Genomic DNA, 1,446 nt, shown 5'->3' on the forward strand with positions numbered 1-1,446 from the left:
CTTCCACAGCGAAGAACCTTCGCAAAGGTCCCCAGAGCGAAACGAGAGCTTGGGAATAGGAGGATAAAACATCACCGGAAAAGCCTCCGGGATGGGAGCGGGGGATGCGGTGGTAGCGGCATAGGAAAGCCCCGGGAGGGGTGGAGGCCTTGACGAGGTGGGAGGTTAGTCGGGAAAATCCTTCGGATGAAAATCCATCCGAAGGGGGAAGAGGAAAAATCCTCTTCCGGCTGGAACAAGGAAAAAACTGTTAAATAATTAGCTTGGTAGATTCCATCATTTTAACTAATCAATAGTAAAAATTAATATTAATTTATGTTTCATTTGGGGGCAGCTTTTTTATTGTTTTTTAACGTAATTTTTTCAATATATAAATTTTTAATTAAGAAATTATTTTTAGAAACATTGAAAAGGCTGTACCAAATCAAGTCCTATACTTTCCAAATACATTTCAGTGCTATGAATTTGAAAGAAACTAAATCTATACTTATTTAGACATTATTATAATCAACAATCAACAAAATCAGCTCACTAAAAATGTCTGATGTGCCTTTACATATCAGCTAAATTGCTGGAGAAGCATTGGACCGCTACGATTCACCTTGATGAGCTTAAAAGCCTAGGATGCACATTATTACATGGAATTAATGTGGAAAACATGCATGAAGATCGCTTCTTGAAAGCCCAGCGGTTCGACCGAATCATCTTTAATTTTCCTCATGCAGGACATTATTTAGGGCTCAGAGATACACATGAAGAGGCCATTTTGTAAGTACATCGATCACTGTATATCTATCAATTAACTAATGTTGATATCTACTAATTGCCTTGTCTTAAAATAATATGGAACTTCGATGTTGATTATTGTTTTAGGAGGAACAAGAAGTTACTTTGTGATTTTTTTAACAGTGCAAGATGCTTGCTAAGTGAAAATGGTGAGATACATGTTAGTCATAGAGATGATTATCCTTTTAATAATTGGAACATTAGAGGTTCAGCAAAGGAGAGAGGTCTGACCTTGAAGGAAAAGGTGGAGTTTCACAAGAAAGATTATCCTGGTTATCAGAACAAGAGAGGAAGTGGTACGAGGAGCAACAGGGCCTTTCCTCTTGGTAATAAGAGTTTCACTTTCAAGTTTTCCATGAACAAGTACAAGGATTTAGATGACGACGATGAAATTATCAGATTAATATGATATGGTGATTTAGTTACAATATTTCTTGGTTTGACTTTCTTTATTATAGTTTTGAGCAATTATGTGTCCTCCAAACTTCCTTGTGATTCTGACCTCTATAGCTCCTAAGTGAACTAAACATTAAACAAAAGTGATTCAACTAAACACTTGTGCATACATTTGCACATGACTATATGATGTTGCACTCTTTAGCTCATTAATTTTTTTTAAAAAAAATATTTAATAGAGCATTATGCTTATGTGGTTATTCA

At 35.9% G+C, this 1,446-nt stretch overlaps 1 protein-coding gene across 1 annotated transcript; it reads left to right on the forward strand.

The window, feature by feature from the left end:
- The first annotated feature begins 544 nt into the window (after window positions 1-544).
- On the forward strand, window positions 545-1,195 carry LOC110100975 (uncharacterized protein At4g26485-like). The gene is made up of 2 exons (XM_020828702.1): window positions 545-768; window positions 874-1,195. The coding sequence occupies exons 1-2, from the start codon at window positions 545-547 to the stop codon at window positions 1,193-1,195; spliced, it is 546 nt and encodes a 181-aa protein (XP_020684361.1).
- The last annotated feature ends 251 nt before the right edge of the window (window positions 1,196-1,446 follow it).

This window comes from Dendrobium catenatum, unplaced genomic scaffold (genome assembly GCF_001605985.2).
Source record: "Dendrobium catenatum unplaced genomic scaffold, ASM160598v2 original_scaffold_222112, whole genome shotgun sequence".
Classification (NCBI taxonomy): domain Eukaryota; kingdom Viridiplantae; phylum Streptophyta; class Magnoliopsida; order Asparagales; family Orchidaceae; genus Dendrobium; species Dendrobium catenatum.